The sequence below is a fragment of the Sebastes fasciatus genome, chromosome 15 (assembly GCF_043250625.1).
Source record: "Sebastes fasciatus isolate fSebFas1 chromosome 15, fSebFas1.pri, whole genome shotgun sequence".
In the NCBI taxonomy this organism is placed as follows: Eukaryota; Metazoa; Chordata; class Actinopteri; order Perciformes; family Sebastidae; genus Sebastes; species Sebastes fasciatus.
In genome coordinates, this window is record NC_133809.1 from 20,265,970 (window position 1) to 20,286,570 (window position 20,601).

Below are 20,601 nucleotides of genomic sequence, written 5' to 3' on the forward strand. Positions count from 1 at the left end.
TTGATTAGCATGTGTGCATATATATCACGTAAATTATTCAATATAATTACACTAAACCTTATAATTTCCAGAATACCGTAATTTTACATGCTGCTTCGTTTCCGACTGTCACTCATCTTGTCTGCTATTTGCGCACCACACTCCGCACTACCGGTACTGCTCTGTACCTGTAGACCGTCGGCGCTCGCATATGCACGCTCGCGTGTGGCCGGAGTCTCTGCTGTACTCTGCTCCTCTGCTCGTCTGCCTGCTTGCTTGCCTTCACTCAGCTCGCTCCACCTCTAGACGTGCATGCGCACGCACTCCACATTGCAGAAGACTTCGTAGCTTCGTAGTGACGGGGCTCCGCAACGAGAAACGTTATCATCTCTGACCAAAACTCCGGTGTCTCCCCTGTTCCCTCCGGCCGCACGCGGTCAGGAGGCTGAAGCAGGAAAAGCCAACACTAGGATCAGCAGTGATTCATGGAGAGACCTCCGTCTGGTCAGCTAACATTACTGTCCAGCAGGTGAAATATAGAGTGATATTGTGGTTTTAGCTGACCTGTTTCGCCTCACAACGGCCACAGGTGTCGCTGTTAACAAGCATTTCTGAATCTTACAAACAGTCCCTTTAAAGAAAGAAAAAAAAAAGAGCCGGCTCTTATCGTTCACTTACAAGAGCCGGCTGAAAGAACCGGCTCGTTCGTGACCAACACATCAGTAGTGTAATTACTAGGAGAACCAGGAGAGAGCAGCACTGTCTTTACACACCAGTTATATTATCCGTCAAACAACAACAACAACACAGCAGTGTTTATAGCATATGGGCTCAACTTGACGTTTCATAGGGATTGTTTTGATCCTTGCCAAGGTGTCATTATTGGGATAATCACCAGAAAGTGCTTTATCAATGCTCTACTTATAGATATCTGGCTTTAAGTCATCGATGTAAAGACATGAAGAAGCACAGAGAGCTATGGAGAGTAGATTCTGTGTGTTGAGCGACACCGAAGACCTGCAAACACTAATATCAAACACTGAGAGCAAGCTCCACTTTGAAAGGTAAATTAATAGCAGCTGCTAATTTACTAAGCTAATAGGCTTTAGGTCTTTTCCCTGCAGGATAACTGAACTGGCTGTCATTGTTTGCATGCTAACTTACATCTGTTTGCAGTTCTTATTATCCAGCTACCTCTGTCTAATAAGATAAGGTAAGATAAGATGAACCTTTATTAGTAGGGAAATTCTGGTGTCAAAGCAGCAACATCAGCAAACAGAGTGAAACACAGGGGAGGTAAAGGTATACAAAAATTATTTAAAAAAAACAATAATAGAGATATAAAAGATACAGAGTGAATGGGTGAACATAGTGTGTGCAGTGTGTCAATAAATAAATGTAGTATGTGCAATAAATAAATGTAATATGTGCAGTCTATAAAGTGGTATATAGGATGTATAGTGTAAAGTAAGTGGTATATAGGATGTATAGTATAAAGTAAGTGTATATAGGATGTATAGTGTAAAGTAAGTGGTATATAGGATGTATAGTGTAAAGTAAATGGTATATAGGATGTATAGTATAAAGTAAGTGGTATATAGGATGTATAGTGTAAAGTAAGTGGTATATAGGATGTATAGTATAAAGTAAGTGTATATAGGATGTATAGTGTAAAGTAAGTGGTATATAGGATGTATAGTGTAAAGTAAGAGTAAAGTGCGCCAGTGGTTAGAGTCCAAGATGGTTGGAGATATAGTGCATGTTTAAAGTTCTTAAAGTTCTTAAAGTCCTCTGCTAACTCATTATGCATTCCTCTCTTTAGGTCTAAGACACTGTTTGAAGAGATCCGTGCCTCCATCAACAACAATGAGGAGGAGGACCGCTCCTTCTGGAGGCCTGTGCTGCCCTGGGGGGGCATCTTCACCATCAAGGCAGGGAGAAAGGCCATCTCCTGCACCCCTCTGTACGTCACAATCCACCTGAAGAACACCTGCACCATCGACGGCTTCCTCGTCATCCTCTATGTGATCCTGAGGGACAACCACGGCTTCCCCAGGGAGCTGGCTGTCTTCCTGGGTAAGCAGTTTGTGGAGTACTTCCTCCACCTGATGGACTCCTGTGACTACACCACGGTGAAGATGCTGTGGATCTGGGACAGGATGTCCAAGAGACAGTACCGGTCTGAGATCCACCAGGCTGCACTGGAGATCGATCTGTTCGGTAATGAGCACGAGAACTTCACGGAGAACCTGGAGAACCTCATGTCCACCATACAGGAGAGTCTGTGCACCAGCTGGAGCTGCCCGGCCCGCTTCCAGGACTTCATCAAGATCACAATCAACATCAGGTATACTGTGATATCCTGATGTTACGAGGTGAACGTAGGTGATGCAGCTTTTGCAGAGACTCTGTGTCAGGACTAAGGACAGGTTTAAGATAAGATAAGATAAGATATTCCTTTATTAGTCCCACAGTTGGGAAATTTGCAGTGTACAGCAGCAAAGGGGATAGTGCAAAAAACAAAACGCATCAGCTAACTCAGTAAAACAGAGCTAAACAAAGTGTAACAAAATATGAACCATTTAAATAGAAGGAAGTATAAAAATAAGAGCAGTATATACAGTATTGACAATAAACAGACTATTAACAAAATTGCACAAGTGGAAAATGATATTGCACAGTGAGAATGAAATGAAATTCCACCTGAAAATATCAGGTTATTGTCAGTTTTTGGTGTGTATGTGGTCTACTGGGAGCAGTGCTGGTTGTGGTGTCTGACAGCTGCAGGAAGGAAGGATCTGTGATAGCGCTCCTTCACACACTTTGGGTGGAGCAGCCTGTCGCTGAAGGAGCTCTCCAGTGCTGAGATGGTGTCCTGCATGGGGTGGGAGTCATTCTCCATCATGGCCGACAGTTTAGCCATCATCCTCCTCTCTCCCACCACCTCCACTGGGTCCAGGGGGCATCCCAGGACAGAGCTGGCCTTCCTGATCACTTTGTTTAGTCTCTTCCTCTCCGCAGCCGAGGTGCTGCTGCCCCAGCAGACCACTCCATAAAAAATGGCTGAAGCCACCACAGTGTCATAAAAGGTCTTCAGGAGAGCACCCTGAACTCCAGTGCACCAACAGCTGTCTTTATCTAGTGTTGATTTGTACCAAATGTCCCTCTGGACTTTGTCCCTGTAGAAAGCCCTTGTCATAGATATTACTAATGGTTCAGGTCAGCTGGTGCACAGCTCCATCCTAAAATGGGTTTCATTTTCACCCCTTGACATCCATCATGTGTAACCGCTTATCCTATTCAGGGTCGCAGGGGGGCTGGAGTCGATTGGGCGAAGGCGGGGTAAACCCTGGACAGGTCGGCAGAATATCAGAGACAGACAACCATTCACGCTCACATTCACACCTAGGGGCAATTTAGAGTCAACAATTAACTTGTTTGTCTTTGGACTGTGGGAGGAAACCGGAGAACCCGGAGAAAACCCACACTAACACAGGGAGAACATGCAAACTCCACACAGAATGGCCCCAAGCCAGGTTTGAACCTGCGACCCCTCTTGCTGTGAGGCGACAGTGCTAACCACTGCGAAAACCATATATTTTGCATATTCCAAAATGAATTAACAGAAACATAGAGAGATAATGGGAGGACATGGGGGGGTTATTGGAGACCTACTGTAGCAGCTAATCTGCTGATTTTGATGACCTTTGACCTTTCCCGGTGCTCAACCAAAAGGCCAACATTTTCCCACAAAAAAAACCCAACTAACTAACACTTTATCCTCCCACTCTAAAAATCTCCTTAAGCGAGTGCCTGCATTGCCGTCTATGCATGTTAATCCACATGTTCAGTGCACAGTGTACAATCTCAATTGTCTTTTTGTAAGAGGTATTTTCCTTTCACAAAGTAGGTCAGTGCTAGTTAATAGAGTATTGTTTGATGGTATTCTATTCTATTCTAACTTTTTTTTCCTCCAGTCCTCCTCATGAGCTGCCTCACAGAGACCCCATTCAGTCGGCCGTGGACGAGTTCTTCTGTCCCAAACTCCTACTCTGCTCAGAACTGGGGTGAGACACAGGGAGGCTGTTCGTCATCTTCTGTTTCAGTCCAGCTTTGTTCCACTTCAAATCAATGATCTATTTTTTATTAACAGGTGTGATGGTCTAAGGGAGTTCTCTCAGAGGGTTTTCTGCCACGGACCCCCACCCTTTGTCATTCTCAACATGCAGCAGTGGAAGTCAGAGGAGCTGTCCTACGTACCTTACCATCTGGCTCTCTGTCAGCACAGGTATGGAGCTTCCATGGTGTGTTTCCATTAGCCTGGTATACAGGACCGTGCTTGAGCAATAAGAGATAAAAGCAGGATGACTTTCTCCACATCGTTAAATGAAAATGTTACTCAGTTGAAAGACACATGATTAAAATACTGGCTAATTCACTGGTTCCCAACCTGGGGTTCCCGACCCCCACTAGGGGTCGCAAAACTTCATGGGGGGGTCGTGGCCTTTTTTTTTTTTAAATATACAGTTGGCCTATATGTCAGCATTTCATTCATTTCTGTGTAGAAAACTAAATTAAATTGTTATTTTAAAGTTTGGATTAATAGAAAACCCTGAATTTGTCAAAAAAGAAGCCTATTAAGTATGAATGATTGTTAAAAAAACAAAAAACAAAACATAATACAGACAAAGAATTGTATTAAAACTTCCTAAAAATAACAGGGAAACTCATCTCCGATGCAAAATTAATAAAATTAATCCAAATTGCTTGTTTTACACAAACTTCCTATTACGTTCACTATTTGGGTTAATTGTACAGTTTATCAGGTGGTCTGTACTCGTATTGTTATGCATGAATGAATGAATATGAATACAATATGAAATATCCATGAAATGTTAAATAGTCAGGGGATCGTCAGTTTACTCAATGATAGAAAAGAGGCTGGGAACCACCAAGTTTATTGCTACAGGTTTGCACCTGCAAGAAGAAGTATCTATCTTCTACAACTTCTAACTTCTGCCTCTCTTTGTCTCAGATTAAAGAGAAAAATATGCTCTAACAATTATCCATGCTCTTACTTTGAGTTTCCTGGACATTATAAAGAAAATGAATGAATGAATATTAATAACTCTTTCCTCCGCAGGTACTTACTGGAGGGCGCCACACTCTTCAACAAGGAGGAGCATCACTACTCCGCAGCCTTCCAGATAGACGGCTGCTGGATGCACTACGACGGACTGAGGAGCGACAATCTGATCCTGTTACACAAGCCGCCGGAGCTCCTGCTGCTCTCCTCGCTGGTCTACATCCGCTCATCCGACAAGTGAACTCATCACAAGAGGACACACTTGATGATGATGAGGAGTCACAGCAAGCAAAAGACTGCAAGCATTCATCCAACCTTCCTACGGTTACTTTGTCATGACCCCACGGATGACGTTACATTACTGTAACCGTGTTTCTCCACTTATCGCATAATTCGTTTTTTATTAATTCCTGTCAGCTGTTGCTTCATTTCACCTGAATGCTTGCAGAAAGTTTACTGCGCTAAATGACTTCTTTTTGGGCATGCTTGGAATCCAAGAATATAATGGACTATAATAGTTCTGGGTTGATATGCATAAATGACAGCAGCAGTGAGTAATGCACATTATATGCATGTAGTTACCCAACACACAAGGGAGACCGACATGATTTTAAAAACGTCATGGTTGACACTGTGTATCACATTTCAAAAGTGTATAATTTTGGCTGTTGAGCTTTACATGTATGTTATGTATGCATATCAGCCCTTTCCTTAATTAAACAGGTGCTTTTTCTATTTACACTGTGATCTGAGGATAAGAAACATGCAAACGAGGCCAACGGTTAACTTCTTTTTTGTTAAGATGCTTGAATTGAAGGCAAACATTTAATGAGTTAATGTTAAAATGCAAAGTTCTTAAATTATGTATAAAGGTTGAAGGCAGTCTGAAATATCTCCTTTCTGACGCTACAAGCTTAAATATTACTGTGCATACTAATAAATTCAAGTATTTTCACACTAGCTCAGCACACACTGCAGTCACCAACACACAAAATATGTGTATTTACATTTTTTTAAAGTAGTTTTTAACCTTAAGAGTATAAGTGGTATCACACAGTGCCTCTGCCAAGTGAAGTTTGAATCCGGAGTATAAATCCCTGGTCTTGATCAGTTGTTAATTGCTGTTTTTTTCTATGCAGAATACAAATACAAATATTTTGGAGTACACTTGTATTGGTTTATTTTGTTGCATTGCATGGATGTGTATAACAAGAGCCACATAGAAGCACACAGTACCTTTTAAGGCAGGCATTTATTTTAAACTGGGTACAACTGCACCACACAAACTCGACTAAAATGTATGTAAAAATGTCTTCAATCAAAACATGATAAAATGTGAAAAGCTACTGTTTCTACACCTAAAGGTTATCTTGTACTTCCAGTATTAATCCACAGGATATAAAATTCAAGATCGCCACCTTTACTCCGGACACATGATGGGGGAAATGTAAAAGAAGCAGAGTGGTCATTTGGCTAACATTGACATCAAGGATTTTTTTCTTTCAGACACAAACATTAGAGTGGCAGTCCGTCGCAGACCAAGGTGTTAGTCGTCCGTCTGCTTTCTTTGAACAAGCACTTTGGTGAGAGTGGTGGCAAAAAACGTGACGCTGGTTAATGAAAACGCGTACAAACTCGGTTTTAACATCCCTTCTTTTTGCAGATTCACGTTTGCAGATTTTCATCAGCGTCTCTCCGAAATTCATTAAAGTATTAGTTAATATACACCTCGGAAATCAGGACACTGTACACGACACTGATGCTAGATGAATCATGGCGGCAGCACATAATTACGCCAGCGTGATTTGTGCTGTGGCTGTTAAAGTGACTAACAAAATCTACTACAATAGACAGAATTAGCAAATGAAATTACAGGACACAAACAATACAAATTATAATTATAAATACAAAAAAAGGCATTCACATCTTTCTTGAAATAAAAGGACATTTGCAGAATTATGCATGGGTTGCTCATGCGTTCAAAATAAATCTGAAAAATCAAAGTACTCTATATGGTGATGCAAACAATCTGCAACAAACTAAATCTCTCACCAGTGACCAATTTGCAAGGCAAATGTCATTAAAGTTCTCATCTGTAGTTATGGTTTCCCAAATCATTTCACAAACACATCAAGTTTAGAGTACAAGTAGAAGAGCGCAAGTCCTGTGTAACGTCTACAAGTATAGTGAACATGACTGAACTTTTAAAAAGCGGCCATTAATTATAATTAACATAATTGTGATCAATCCGTCTGAATCCTCCTCAATAAAACATATGCCTAGTACAAATGAACCAGCATGCACAACAAAAATGACAACACAGGATGTCTGGTGGTGGGATGAGGCAAAGTCAATGGTACCATTTGATGTTTCATTATCATTACCAGCCAACAGTGTGAATCAACAGACATGCCGTGAGGGGGGTTCTGTTACAGCAACATGAGATGCCTTGGCTTTTTAAAGAGACAAACACATAACATATTCATCCACAGAGAGAACAGAAGTCTTATTGCATTACCTAAATGCCGTTATCCTAAATTAAAACATATGTACAAATAACAATATGTATCAAATAGTTTGGTAAGTGCAATGCAGAGCTCGGTTAAAGTTTCCACTTGTGTGCAAACATCAGTGCACGAAGCAACTCAAACTAGACTTGAACATTTAAGTGACTCGACAAGACACACCACACCCTAGCTTTTCCTAGTCTAGTGCCCCCTCTATTGCTGTGCATTGCTTGACCTGTCCGTTAGCCTAGCTGTTAGCCGAGCTGTTACTGCCCCAAGGCTGCACAGGGTAACACCCTCAGCCAGCCAGGGGAGCACTCCGGTCTCTCTCCCAGGACACGGGACTGGTGACGGTGGGAACATGGCCTGAGTTGGCTGGCACAGCCCTTGGTGCTTTTATCATCCGTCTCCATATGACAGCATGGAAGAATGTCATGCTAATACTTTAGCAATAAGGACGAAGAAGTTTCAATTGTGGCACACGAAGGAAGCCGTTTCTAGCACTGGAGGTGGGAAAGATGAACAAAAAAAAAGTCATGTTTTGGCACTTCACATGAAGCTGTGAACGGATTACCTCAAACCTGAGCTTGCAAGCAAGACCTTGGCCATATGAGGATCACATGTTTGGTAGCGAGCAGGTGTCAGACCCAATCACAGGCAAGAAAAAGTCTTGTTCATAGCCAAGAGGGTGATACTGTACTGGGAACAGGCATTGAGACAATGACAAAGCATGCTCACATCCAGCAACAGGGACAATGTGAGGAAGGGGAAGTCATCGAGCCAAACTTAGTGCTAATTTTCAGACGTTTTAGATATTTATGAGGACAGAAGTTTGCGGTTTTCCAACCACAGGCTTCCGTTTCAGTAGGACTTCATTTTATTGCATGGTTGGGGGCCATTAAACTTTACGCATTTACATGCGCATAAATCAAATAACATCTTACACAGTAATGGAGCAGAAGCTGAACAGAGGTTGACCTAATTGTGTGAGGAAACACAGACAAACAGCTGAATCCTGAATCCTAAATATAGCACCAGTTGGTATTGTGTACAGACCAAAGGGTGAAACGAGGGCCAAGGTCGATTTCAACTATTGTGAAGAGTAGCAAGTGCATGACCTGACCTTAGGAAGATGTAACAGAAGCTAGAACATTGGGGGGGGGGTTAAATAAATGGCTCCGAGGGTGAAGCAGAAACTAGCGACAAACGCTCCCAGGAGGGTATTTGCCACTCACCTCTACACTGACCCTTGGACTCAAACTACACACACATCCGCACGCACGCTAGTGACCCAGTGCAGAAAAACATTTACAGGCAATGCACTAGAGGATATATTCATATCTATATATTTTATTTAGACTATTTTACAAGAGAGAAAAAGGCAGCCCTTTTTGAAAATATAAAGATTCCAACTTTTCTCTTTTTTGTGAAGCACTGAATTCAATGCAGAACTCCTGCGTCGCTGAGCCCCGAGCGTCCGCTCTGCACCCGGACACGTAACGAAAACAAACAATCCTATCTGACATGCATGTACCCCTCGAGCATACACACGGACATACGCACTACATGGCCGACAACCACACATCCATACACCAGCAAACTGCGGTGTTCTACAAAATCTGAACACGTGGTTCCAGTTGCAGCAGGGAAATTAATAAAAAAAAAAAGATTTGAGTGTTAAACATAATTAATGGCATGAAGGAAAACAAAAAAATGTCTGCTAACATAACAGAATTTTGAAACAAAAAGTGACAAGTTTTCTCCCACAATCCTCTGGGAAATGGCTCAGAGTCCTCATTGTGGTCCAGCAGCAGTAGAGCGGTCGTCTCCTCTTGCCCGTGACAACAGCTGTCCAATCGTCTTCCTCTCCGTTCCGCACAACGTTGCAGCTCTTTCTCATCTCTGCAGCCATGTCTGTGGTCCCCCCTCTAGCCGGCCAAGCTAGCCCGGCACATCCATCCACCCAGCAGGCTCTATCATCGTCTCCTCTGGTGTTCACGTCGGTGTGCAGCGCTCCTCTGCACCTGGAGGATGAATGTGGGGGGGGAGGAGGAGGAGGAGACAACAAAAAAGAAACGTCTTTGTGTCTAAGTTCTCTTATTGGGTCCTAGCTGGCTGGGCCATGGGTCAAAGGGCAGTCAGGCCAAAGTTGCAACGGCAATACATCATGCCGCTCGAGTCCAACCAGCTGTCTGAGATGGGGTCATAGCGCTGGACAGTGTTCAGGTAGGATGACCCGGAGTGACCTCCCACCACATAGAGGTAGTTGTCCACGATGGCAGAGCCCACACCTGCAAGACAATTTCATACGTAGATAATTACACACATTTCTCACCATTTTCTGGATGCAGTTATCTCAATAGGTTCAAATGATACTGAGTCTTATAATACCACTAGGGGTCACCAAAATACAATTTGTGAATCGTACAAATAGGGGCTTTAGCTTAAGCATGATGTGAACTCACCGGTGCGTGGTTCATTCATTGGCCGACAGGCTGTCCACTGGTTCTGATGGGGATCGTACCTCTCGATGCTAGACAGGTGCGACACTCCGTTGTGTCCGCCCACCACAAATATGAAGCCGAGCATGACGCCTACCCCGAAGTTGATCCTCTTGTCTGCCATGGGGGCTACCATTTCCCAGGCATCCTTGCTGGGGTCGTACCGCTCCACGCTGTGTGGAGCAGATGCAGCATAATTACACCATGGTTTGAAAAAAAGTCCAAATGTAAATTGATCCATCGCCCAGCTGAATGCTGTAATGATTTACCAATTATACGTTTCAAGAAATTCTGAGTGAAACAATAGCCATCTCGAAAATCTAATAACATGTGTTTGTAGGCCTAAGCAATATGGAAAAAAACTTCTATCCCGATATAAGTAATTTCATATCTCGAGAACGATATATATATCACGATATTTATCAAGATGTAGTACGTTTTCTGGTAATTCAATATATAAATAGTCTATATGAAATAACCACAGTTTCTATACTCTTATGTGAATTAAATGCTTGACAAATGAAAAGTACTCAGATTTTCTGAGAAATTTGAGTTATGCTTGTTATTATCACTTTAGATGCCGTAATTGTGTATCACAATATCTCAATATATGATTTCGCCACAATATGATTACATTGAAAGACGATTAATCATCATATTCAATTATCGCTCATTCCTAGTGGTATGTTTTGGAAAATTGTTAGAAGTATTGTTAAGTAAAGGAAATTTGTTATTTGTCTACAACATGCATAAACACATATGTACTCCTTCAAAAGATGCATTTCAGGAGCAGGGAACCTACTTCACATGCAACTTTAATTTTGAAATACAGTTCTTAAAGCTGCAGTAGGTAGAAATGGAGCAAATATGATTTAAAAAAAAGTTATTTTTATAAAACGGTCGCTATATCCTGGCAGTAGTGCTTGAGACAGGTAATGTGAAAAAAATCATGTGCCTCTGTCTCCTCCGGTGCTCCTAATGGCATCTGCAAGGTTTCACAGACCGGAGGAAAACAACCAATCAGAGCCGAGCTGGAGCCTGCTGTATCTGAGCCAACTGTCAATCACTTGCGAACTCGGATCAAACGGTCAAACTAGGCAGCGCTGATCAAATATGAATCAATATTCTGTTACTGTAATGACTATTTCTCACCTCAAATGTTTTCAGAATCATCTTGTAGTGTACTGTTTCGCTGTAAAATGAGAAAATTTGTGACCCAGCAGCCAGTTGAGGAAATACCAAGCACCGCCCACCAGCCGGGGAGCACAGCCAATAGGAACGCTCAATAGAAACACTCTCTGAAATGACCTGTGATTGGCCAAAGTCTGCTGTCAGGGGTTAGATTTGTTGAAGCCTGAAAACAGAGCCATGAGGAGGTGCAGAAGTCTAGTTTTCTCTCAGAACACTTGAATTACAATATGCTGAAAGGTTATTATCGAATTTTTGCCCAATGATGCCAAATATATTCTGCAGGTTTAATTGGACCGATATTTAGTCATAAAGTAAAGACATGAAGTCATAAATTTAGTTATTTTAAGCTACAAATAGGACAACAGTTCAGGTGGTCTGATCTTACACACACGTGGTGCAACTAGGAATTGGGCCACCAATGGTGAATTACCAAAGTTAACTCCTGTCAAATGAACCCCCTGACAGCAACTTGAACAATAGCAATCGGGGATTGTTTTGCAGTATGCAAGGACATATAAGCCACTGGGGAAAGAAAAAAATAGTCCCCTAAGATTCTCTGTCCAAACACATTCTCCTGAGGGGTTTAGGGAGTCAAGGAAACAAGCAACAGAGGCACCGCTCTCCAGAGATCCACAGCAACAACAGAGGTCTAACCAGCAGCACACAGTCAGGCACCCTCTCCATGAAACTTCAGCTACCACTTCTGTTATGACTCCTGTTCACTCATTAACAGGGCCCTGGCCATTTTCTCAGCAACACTTGACATCCTTCACTTGATTACCAGTTCTATTAAATAACTAACAAGACCTTGAGAGAGAAAGACAAGTTAGGAGGTCTAAAAGAGCTGCAAGCTTTTCACTGAGATCAAAAGACTATTTTAAAAACCTTACATTACTGGAGTCAAATGTCATCTGTAGGAGCAAAGAAAGGTTAATTGTGTATTTTGATCCTTTGTTTTTTTGTGCAGCCTTCACATCATACAGAAACTTAAATGAATGAGGTTACAGTTGAAGAAAAAGAGGTGTACCGTATCATACACCGAATAGAATGAATGTTTAATTATGCCTTGTTAATTATTGGGTCATCTTTAGAACAAGATAGTTATTAATCTGTGTAAACTACCCATTAAATCTGCTGCTGTCCAAATTGTACAGGGATTAAATGTTATTCAAAATTTATACACACAAATAAGTGTCAAATCGTTTATTTTGGCACTTTTATACAAGTTCTCAAGTCGATTAGATGAATTAGGTTACAAGCTAATCAAAAAAATTCCATTCCTAATGTTTAACAGCCTTTATTACATGGCTGTGTTGAATACTCGATTCTGATTGGTCAATCACAGCGTTCTGCGGTCTGTAATTTCTGTATAACAGACCGTTGCTATGTATAGCAGGCCGTTGCTATAGGCGCAGCTCTGATGTCGGACTCTGGCGGACCGTTTTTGTGTCAAAATATTGATTTCTCGGCTCGCTGTACATTATCCCTTACATAACAAACATTATGTTTCCACAGGTAAACGAAAAGATCACATCCACTCTCAATGGTATTACCTGTTCATATGGGCCGGGCCATAGCCTCCAATAGCATACACCATGCCGTCCAGCACGGCGGTGGCAAAGCAGCTGCGGGACTTGGTCATGGGCGCCACAGGCTGCCACTCCTTCAACTTAGGGACGTATTTCTCCACCGACTGCAGGTAGTACTGGCCGTCGTAGCCTCCGAGGGCATACAGCTCGCCCGCCAGGACCACCACCCCGAGTGTGCTGCGGCACTCGGCCATGCGCTCCACCGAGGACCAGGTGTTGCTTTCGGGGTCCCAGCTCTCCACTGTGCTCTCGTGTCTCCGATAGCTAATGCCCTGTCTCATGTGCGTGGCGATGCCTCCCACCACATACACCTTGTGGTCCAGCACTGCCACTCCAAATTCATACCGGGGCACGCTGAGAGGGGCCAGTCCTATCCATGAATCTGTCCGAGGGAAATACATTTCTATGCTGCAAGACAGAGACAGATATTACCCGATTAGTCGGTTCGTTTATAAAGACAGAACATAAAGAGGGCATGGCTTTTCCCCTAAAATGTTCATGTTGACATTATTATCATTACCTTTCTAATGTTGCAAACAATCCAGCCTTGCCTCCTACTGCAAGCAGCACCTTTGGGGCACACCTGGGCCGTGCCGACAACACAGTCTGATAGGAGAGCCGGTGCTCAGGCATAAAATGATATTTAAGGGCCTCATTGAGCAGGTGCTTGCATGCGTGATCATCTCGTATAAGGTGGTTGGCTTCGTATAGGCGAGTGAGAAATTTGACGCTGAGGAGTGGAAGGCGAACACAGTGCAGCAGCTGAGCCAGATGCTGCTGTCTCTCAGTCACATCGTATTTGATCCACGACTCCAGGGCGTAAAATACAGTCTCCTCCGTGACCACCTTAAGGCAGTCGTTGGACACAATTTCATCCAACTCGGCCCTCGTCAGTTCAAAAAACTCCTCCGTCAGACAAACTTCCTCAAAGTTCTCACAGATGAACTTGGTTGCAGCCAGGCACAGGTCATGACAGCCATATGTCTCTGCAAAGCGGGAGATGCCTATACAGTTTCCAGCATCCAGCTGGCTCTCTAAGAAGGAGCAGCACTCCTTAAGTACTAGCTTAACCTGGAGCAGGTCGGCAGCCGGTAGCAGAGATTCCACTGTTTCCTGGGAGATAAACACCGTGCCAGTGTAGGCATACTCAACAATGGCCTGGAAGAGAAAGAGTAAAAGCGTCACATAAAACAATAACTATGGTACAGCTGTTAATAAGGCGTCTGCTGGCTCCAAGCGTACCTGCAAGGCTGTCTCATCGATGCACTGGAATTCCACCTCGGAGGTCTCCTTTTCCGACAGGTTACCCGTGAACATGGCCTTGAAGTAAGGGCTGATGCTGGCCAGCACTACTTTGTGGGCATGGATCTTGGCATCACCCACACGCAGGACAATGTCACATAGTTCGTGATCCTGCCGCAAGAGCTGGAGGCCTTGCAGCAACTGCTCCGAGTGAGGCCGTTTCAGACTGGCAAACATATAGGACTGGTCCTGCTGGTCCATCTGAGAGCAGGAATCCACAAATCAAGTGCATTGTTGACATTTTTGTAAAAGGCTACTGATGCAATGAGATTTTCTGATTAACTGACATGTGACCAACAGCCAATAGAAATACTGTAAATCCTGTAAATTAACTATATACTTTAAACATGCACTATCTGCAACCATCTTGGACTCTAACCACTGGCTCCCTTTACACTATACAACCTATATACCACTTTATAGACTGCACATATGTACATATTACATTTATTTATTGTACATATTACGTTTATTTACTGCACACACTATGTTCACCCATTCACTCTGTATCTTTTATATCTCTATTTATTGTTTTTATACATTTACCTCTCCTGTGTTTCACTCTGTTTGCTGATGTTTGCTGCTTTGACACCTGAATTTCCCTCCGCAGATTAATAAAAGGTTCATCTTATCTTATCTTATCTTATATCTTGTACCTGAGACTACGAGCCTGACAAGTCTGCTAAACATAGGCCCGTGTGACATAACGTAATTACAACAGGAAACATGCCTGGTTGGTATACTAAGATGCATTCAGGGATATATTTTGTTATGATGCATTCAGGGATATATTTTGGTATGATGCATTCAGGGATATATTTTGGTATGATGCATTCAGGGATATATTTTGGTATGATGCATTCAGGGATATATTTTGGTATGATGAATTCAGGGATATATTTTGGTATGATGAATTCAGGGATATATTGGTATGATGCATTCAGGGATATATTGGTATGATGCATTCAGGGATATATTTTGATATGATGCATTCAGGGATATATTTTGGTATGATGCATTCAGGGATATATTTTGGTATGATGAATTCAGGGATATATTTTGGTATGATGAATTCAGGGATATATTTTGGTATGATGAATTCAGGGATATATTGGTATGATGCATTCAGGGATATATTTTGGTATGATGCATTCAGGGATATATTTTGGTATGATGCATTTTTGGTATGATGCATTCAGGGATATATTGGTATGATGCATTCAGGGGTATATTTTTGTATGATGCATTCAGGGATATATTGGTATGATGCATTCAGGGATATATTTTGGTATGATGCATTCAGGGATATATTTTGGTATGATGCATTCAGGGATATATTGGTATGATGCATTCAGGGATATATTGTGGTATGATGCATTCAGGGATATTTTTTGGTATGATGCATTCAGGGATATATTTTGGTATGATGCATTCAGGGGTATATTTTTGTATGATGCATTCAGGGATATATTGGTATGATGCATTCAGGGATATATTTTGGTATGATGCATTCAGGGATATTTTGGTATGATGCATTCAGGGATATTTTGGTATGATGCATTCAGGGATATATTTTGGTATGATGCATTTTTGGTATGATGCATTCAGGGATATATTTTGGTACAATGCATTTTTGGTATGATGCATTCAGGGATATATTGGTATGATGCATTCAGGGATATTTTGGTATGATGCATTCAGGGATATATTTTGGTATGATGCATTCAGGGATATATTTTGGCATGATGCATTCAGGGATATTTTGGTATGATGCATTCAGGGATATTTTGGCATGATGCATTCAGGGATATTTTGGTATGATGCATTCAGGGATATATTTTGGCATGATGCATTTTCGGTATGATGCATTCAGGGATATATTTTGGTATGATGCATTTTTGGTATGATGCATTCAGGGATATATTGGTATGATGCATTCAGGGATATATTTTAGTATGATGCATTCAGGGATATTTAGTAATGCAGTCCGTTAGCAGTCTACTGTGAGGCAAGCTAAAAGAAGCATGATCTCCTTAATCCAGTGCTAAAGTTAACCAGGCTAGAAAGCATAACATTTTTTAGGTTAACCTCAAGCCAAGCTGCATAAACGCTGCTGTGTACTCTTCATGACATCCATTCACAATAACTGTTAGTTTAGTAGACTGGGGCCTTGGCTTGATGTCTGAACGGAGGACATGGCCAGATCAAAACCTCGCTACTAGCTAACGTTATCTCTCAGCTTTACAGCAGCCAGCTGACACATTGTAAAACAGATTGGATTATGCAGAAAATCACCCTTATATCATATATTTATATTAACATCAACATCAACAATTTTCGCCTCCAGCTAAACACACACTATCTGTGTCATTAGCCTGCAGTGGGCGCAGGTTAGCAGCTATAAATACACAGGGTTCCTGTGGCTAGCTGTAGCTCTGGCTGCAGCATTGACTGATATACAGTAACATGACTGAGACTAACCGTCACGTTACAGCTAACTGTCACTAACCGTCACGTTACAGCTAACTGTCAGATAACGTTTGTTTATTGTTAAGTAACGGACAAACTGACCTGTAACCTAGAGACCGTCTGGTTGAGCCGCTGTAATGAGCGAGGTTTTGCAGTGACGGAGTTCAGCTTCAGCGGCGACGAGTGGGAACCCCGAGACGGCTATCAAGAAAACAACCCACTGACAACCGACTAACAACCGACCGACCGACCTAGCTAGTCACAGAGCTACAGACGAGCTCTTATAATAACGAGCCCATAGGAGCAGCACACCCACTTCCGGCTGATTTCAAAATAAAACCACATTCTGAGGCTGTTAAACAGGGAGAGCGACGTTCATGTCAGCAAACGACGAAGTCAACGATAGTGAACTTTACAAGTATTTTTAGAGGAAATAAAAACATTATTCTACAGACCTTTTTGATAACAATAAAGCACACACGCATACACAACCCCCTCCCAAAAAATGTCATTATTATAAATTGTTTCTAGTAGTATCTCCATTAACAATTTAAGTTCAGTAAAAGTACAACATTTTATCAACAACATACTCAAAGGGACTGGTTAGGATTTTATTTTTTTCTTAATATAATACTTACATATTCATATGCAGAGTGTTATTGTGTAAGAGTGTAATCTGACATATTGCAAGTATTTTTAGAGGAAATAAAAACATTATTCTACAGACCATTTTGATAACAATAAAGCACACACACACACACACACACACTGACACACACACCACATATGAATATGTAAGTATTATATTAAGACATTAAAAAAAATTACTAAATTTGTACTTTTACTGAAGTTAAGTTCTTAATGGAGAACTTTTACTAGTTTAAAAATTATCCTTCATGTTCATTTGTGCAATTTTATCTAGTTTTGAGCACAGATAGGAATCTAACATAAATATGACTTACAATGTATTGTAGGTTTCTGTTTGTTTTGTTATTTGTGCTATAATGTCATAAAGAAAAGTGTATATTTTCTCAAATATATTTCTTGTATAAATCATCACTGGGAACTGCCTTAAAATAATGATTTACAAAATGCGCCCATGTTGTGTGATATTTACTGTAGAATAGTAGTTATGCTGAAGAAAAAGCTTTTGACAATGAAAGGAACAATGCAAATATTATATTTACTCAAGTACTGTACTTAAGCAGCACACTTTATATAAACTTACTTTGCTTTAAATGTATACAATTTTATACACAATATTTCACTCATAATATTACACTCACACACAATAACACTCTGCATATGAATATGTAAGTATTATATCAAGAAAAAAAAATCCTTAACAGTCCTTTTGAGTATATGTTGTTGATAAAATGTTGTACTTTTACTGAACTTAAATTGTTAATGGAGATACTACTAGAAACAATATATAATAATTTTTATTTTCAATATTATATTTATTGTTTGTTTTTTTCATTTTGAAACAACAGAACACACATTCACAAACGTCCCCAATAATAAAATTTTCAGTACAAAGAAACTTAACAAACCTAATATTAATATAAAATAAGCCAGTATAGATACAGCAAAAAACATATTTTATACAAAAAAAACAAATAGATAAATAAGTAAAAAGAATATACACAAGTAAAAAAATTAAATTAAAAACAATAAAATCTATTTATATATATACCTATATATACTGTATACATATATACATACATATACGCACACGCAGTACATACACATACAAAAACACATATAATCAATTAAAAAAAATCAGTACACAGTCATCATCCTGTTCTATCTCCCTATTCACAATCATCCTGCTCAAGCAATGATACAAATTACAAGCTACCTTGGAGTGACGGTGGTAGCACCAATCCTTATCCAATCACAGGGATCTACAGTCAGGCCATTCATAAAATTTATGAAAGGTTTCCACATCATATAAAAATCCTCAACTTTACCTCTAACTATGAAAGTCAGTTTTTCTAATGCCAGACTAGAAGACATCTCTTTAATCCATTGACTAGAGTTAGGTCTCAGAATATCCTTCCATTTTAAAGCTATTACACGTTTGGCTTGTAGCAAACAGAAATTAATCAGTTTACGTTTCCTTACATTTACTGTAAAGTCTTCAGGGTATATATGTAACAAACATATTTTAGCTTCAACGGGAACAACACTTTCGGTCAATTCATAAATCAGCTCAAGAACTTCTTTCCAGAACATCTGGAGCTCCCTACACTTCCACATAAAATGGTGTATTTCTGGTGTGTTCTTTATACTATGACAGTTTTCCTAAAATCGCAATACATCACCTTGTTTACATTATCGCAGTATATCACAATATATTGAATCGTTACTCCTGTATCATGATACGTATGGTATCACCAGATTATTTCCAATACACAGCCCTACCCACCTAACATGCCCCTTTGAGGCCCGTGTGGGGCCACTGCGGGCCGAAAATTGGGTCAGCCCACTGTGGGCCCTGTTGCCGTCGTGAAATGCGGGGCACATGTGGGCCCCACACTTTGGGGCCCAGGTCGGGCCCCAGTGGGCAGTGGGGGCCCCAGTGGGCAGTGGGGGCCCCAGTGGGCAGTGGGGGCCCCACTGCCCACGCTTTGACCCACTGTGTGTTCTGCCCGCAGAAAAACCTAATTCGGGGCCCAAATGGGCCAACCTACGGAGGGCCCACATGGGATTAGTGTGGGTTTGCCCCTGCCCACAGTAAACCCACACTTTCCCACAGTGGGCCCGCATGGGCATGTTTCCTGGGTAATGACTAATTGTACAATAAAAAATTAACATTATTACAATTTTAAAATAAATACATTTGTAAACAAGTTTATAAATGCCTTATTTCTATTGTACAATTAGTTATTAATCAATGAAAAGCTTTATTACTGTAACTCTTGTGGTGCTCCATAAGTGTGGAGTTCAAAACTAGATAAAATTGCACAAATCAACAAGAAGGCTATGTTTTACACGCTGTTTAAGTCCTGTTATATATAAAATAAATACTTTGTACAAGGCATATTAAGAACATATACATTAAGAACATATACAGAATATATAGTAAAAGATATATGATTGAGGTACTTTCTGTGTGAGAAGGTGTCGTATGAATTATCTATTTAAAATTTAAAATTATGGCACCGGTGTTATGTTTTGTTATGTTTGTTATGCTATGTTTGGAAAAAAAAGGAATAGAAATAATTTTCCAAAAAATAAATACATTTGTAAACAAGTCTATAAATGCCTTATTTCTATTGCACAATTAGTTATTAATCAATGAAAAGCTTTATTACTGTGACTCTTGTGGTCCTCCATACATGTACATGTGGAGTTCAAAACTAGATGAAAATTGCACAACATGAAGGCTATGTGTTACACGCTGTTTAAGTCCTGTTATATATAATATTTGGACTCAGTGGCGACTGGTGGAATTTTTTCTAGGTAGGGCTGTGCCACATCCAATCAATTTCAGCAAACATCCCGGTATGATTTAATGCAAAAAAAGTGAAGGTATCAAAAACACATTACTACTTTGCGGTTAAATAATTAACAATTACTTTATTCCAACAGGAAGAGTAAATAATGCTTTGAAAAACACAACAGTATAAAATGTACACAGTGGTGGAATGTAGCTAATTACTTAAATACAATTTTGAGGTACTTCTACTTTACTTGAGTATTTCCATGTTCTGCTACTTTCTACTTCTACTCCACTACATCTCAGAGGGAAATATTAGACTTTTTTCTCCACTACATTTATCTGACAACTTTAGTTACGTTACAGATTCAGATTATTATTATTATTTTTTTTAATTTTCTTTTTATTTGGAAAAGGCATTATCACATTGTATATCAAACTTTACAGATAGTTATACCAAACTCTTTTCCTTTTTCAATATACATGTACTGTTCCACAAGTCCAGATTTAACCCATCTACACATTCACGCTT

At 40.6% G+C, this 20,601-nt stretch overlaps 2 protein-coding genes across 2 annotated transcripts; one reads left to right on the forward strand and one right to left on the reverse strand.

The window, feature by feature from the left end:
• Window positions 1-747: 747 nt before the first annotated feature.
• dorip1 (dopamine receptor interacting protein 1) lies at window positions 748-6,232 on the forward strand. The gene is made up of 5 exons (XM_074659987.1): window positions 748-1,043; window positions 1,802-2,326; window positions 3,957-4,046; window positions 4,133-4,267; window positions 5,123-6,232. Exons 1-5 carry the CDS (start codon window positions 958-960, stop codon window positions 5,304-5,306), a joined length of 1,020 nt encoding a protein of 339 aa, XP_074516088.1. The 5' UTR covers window positions 748-957; the 3' UTR covers window positions 5,307-6,232.
• A 66-nt stretch (window positions 6,233-6,298) lies between these two features.
• On the reverse strand, window positions 6,299-16,957 carry klhl28 (kelch like family member 28). Its single transcript, XM_074659986.1, has 6 exons — window positions 16,727-16,957; window positions 14,096-14,356; window positions 13,374-14,011; window positions 12,818-13,261; window positions 10,038-10,246; window positions 6,299-9,863 (listed from the first exon to the last, which is right to left on the reverse strand). The coding sequence occupies exons 2-6, from the start codon at window positions 14,354-14,356 to the stop codon at window positions 9,700-9,702; spliced, it is 1,716 nt and encodes a 571-aa protein (XP_074516087.1). The 5' UTR covers window positions 16,727-16,957; the 3' UTR covers window positions 6,299-9,699.
• Window positions 16,958-20,601: the final 3,644 nt, after the last annotated feature.